At 49.6% G+C, this 1,223-nt stretch overlaps 1 protein-coding gene across 1 annotated transcript in view; it reads left to right on the forward strand.

The window, feature by feature from the left end:
- The window catches only part of ETH_00041200 (uncharacterized protein), a gene marked incomplete at both ends in the record, with an annotated part of 648 nt that extends 578 nt beyond the window's left edge, over positions 1–70 (forward strand). The window contains one exon of the mRNA XM_013376430.1: positions 1–70. Within this exon, the coding sequence (XP_013231884.1) occupies positions 1–70 (70 nt within the window).
- Positions 71–1,223: the final 1,153 nt, after the last annotated feature.

Genomic DNA, 1,223 nt, shown 5'->3' on the forward strand with positions numbered 1-1,223 from the left:
ACCTAAGAGGGGTACACTTGCCGGGCTGCAGCAGCGCCCCTTTGCGCCTGCGGCGCTGCGGGTGGAATGAAGCAGAAATTGTGGCTGAGGCTGCAGCTCCCTAGTGTATGCTGGGGGCCCCCCCAAGGGGCCCCCTGCTCTACGGGCCCCAAGGGGTCCCCGGGGGACCCCCCAGGGGCCCCCACAGCCGCCCCAGAGGGGCCCCTGGGCACCGGCCAAGACGCCTGGAGTTAAGAACCTGTTTGAGGTCTTTTGTTTTCTCTTGTTTCTGCTGTTTGTTGATGCTAGTTGGAGTGTATGTACACCCCAGCTGGCTGTCTGTACACCGCAGCGGTGTCTGCGGCTTTATCTTAACTTCGGTTTCCACATTCCCAAATGCGTGCAGTGTACATACACCTGGCTGCAACTGCCCCACACTGCTGCGCGTACACCGGAAGCTGCACGTACACCCGAAGAGCGCTGCAGCGCTGCGCGTGGGGTGTACGTGCACCGCAGAGGCAGCAGGCAGCGCCTTTGGGGCTTCTGTTGCATTTGATTGCATGCAGCTGAAGCCTCGTCAGTTCAAAACTTTAATTAGGACATTAGGACTGGGCTTTTGCCTTCAAATGCATGCAGAAGGAGTGAAAATACAATTATTGAAAGCAGCTATTTGTGTGCAAGTGTAAATAAAGAAATTATTATATGTTTTTGCGCTTAAATGACGCAAAAGGCTTTTGTAGTGTATCATGATGAGCCCACGCTGGGGTGTATGTACAGACAGCACAGTGGCTCTGCCTCTTAGTTATTGAAGTGCACATAAATGTAATCCTGTACAAACATAAGTAAAAAGCATAAATAAAGATATATTTAAATATATTTATATGTACATATGTGCATTTATTTATATATATTTCCTTCTTCTACGGGCTGCATGCAAGCTGCATGCGCGCCGCTCAAAAGGGGCTACGAACAGCGCATGCGTGCAGTGTACGTTCACCCTACGAACCCCGCACAAGCTGCGCACTCGGGTGTACATACTTCACTTTTTTTAAACTCATTTTAGTCAATTTAAGAGGGCATTTGGGCCCTTCAAATGCGGGACTTGGCCCGCATGTTACCCAGGAGAAAATGAAATAATGCAAAGTGAAATTTAAGGGACTTTTCCGCTTCAAAAATCCTCCAAAACAGAATAGAAAAATCTGAAATGAAACGTTTGAAACTTTTGCTGCCCCTGAGAGTGGGGG

Source organism: Eimeria tenella, genomic scaffold, assembly GCF_000499545.2.
Source record: "Eimeria tenella Houghton genomic scaffold, Eth_scaff3444, whole genome shotgun sequence".
NCBI classification, from domain to species: domain Eukaryota; phylum Apicomplexa; class Conoidasida; order Eucoccidiorida; family Eimeriidae; genus Eimeria; species Eimeria tenella.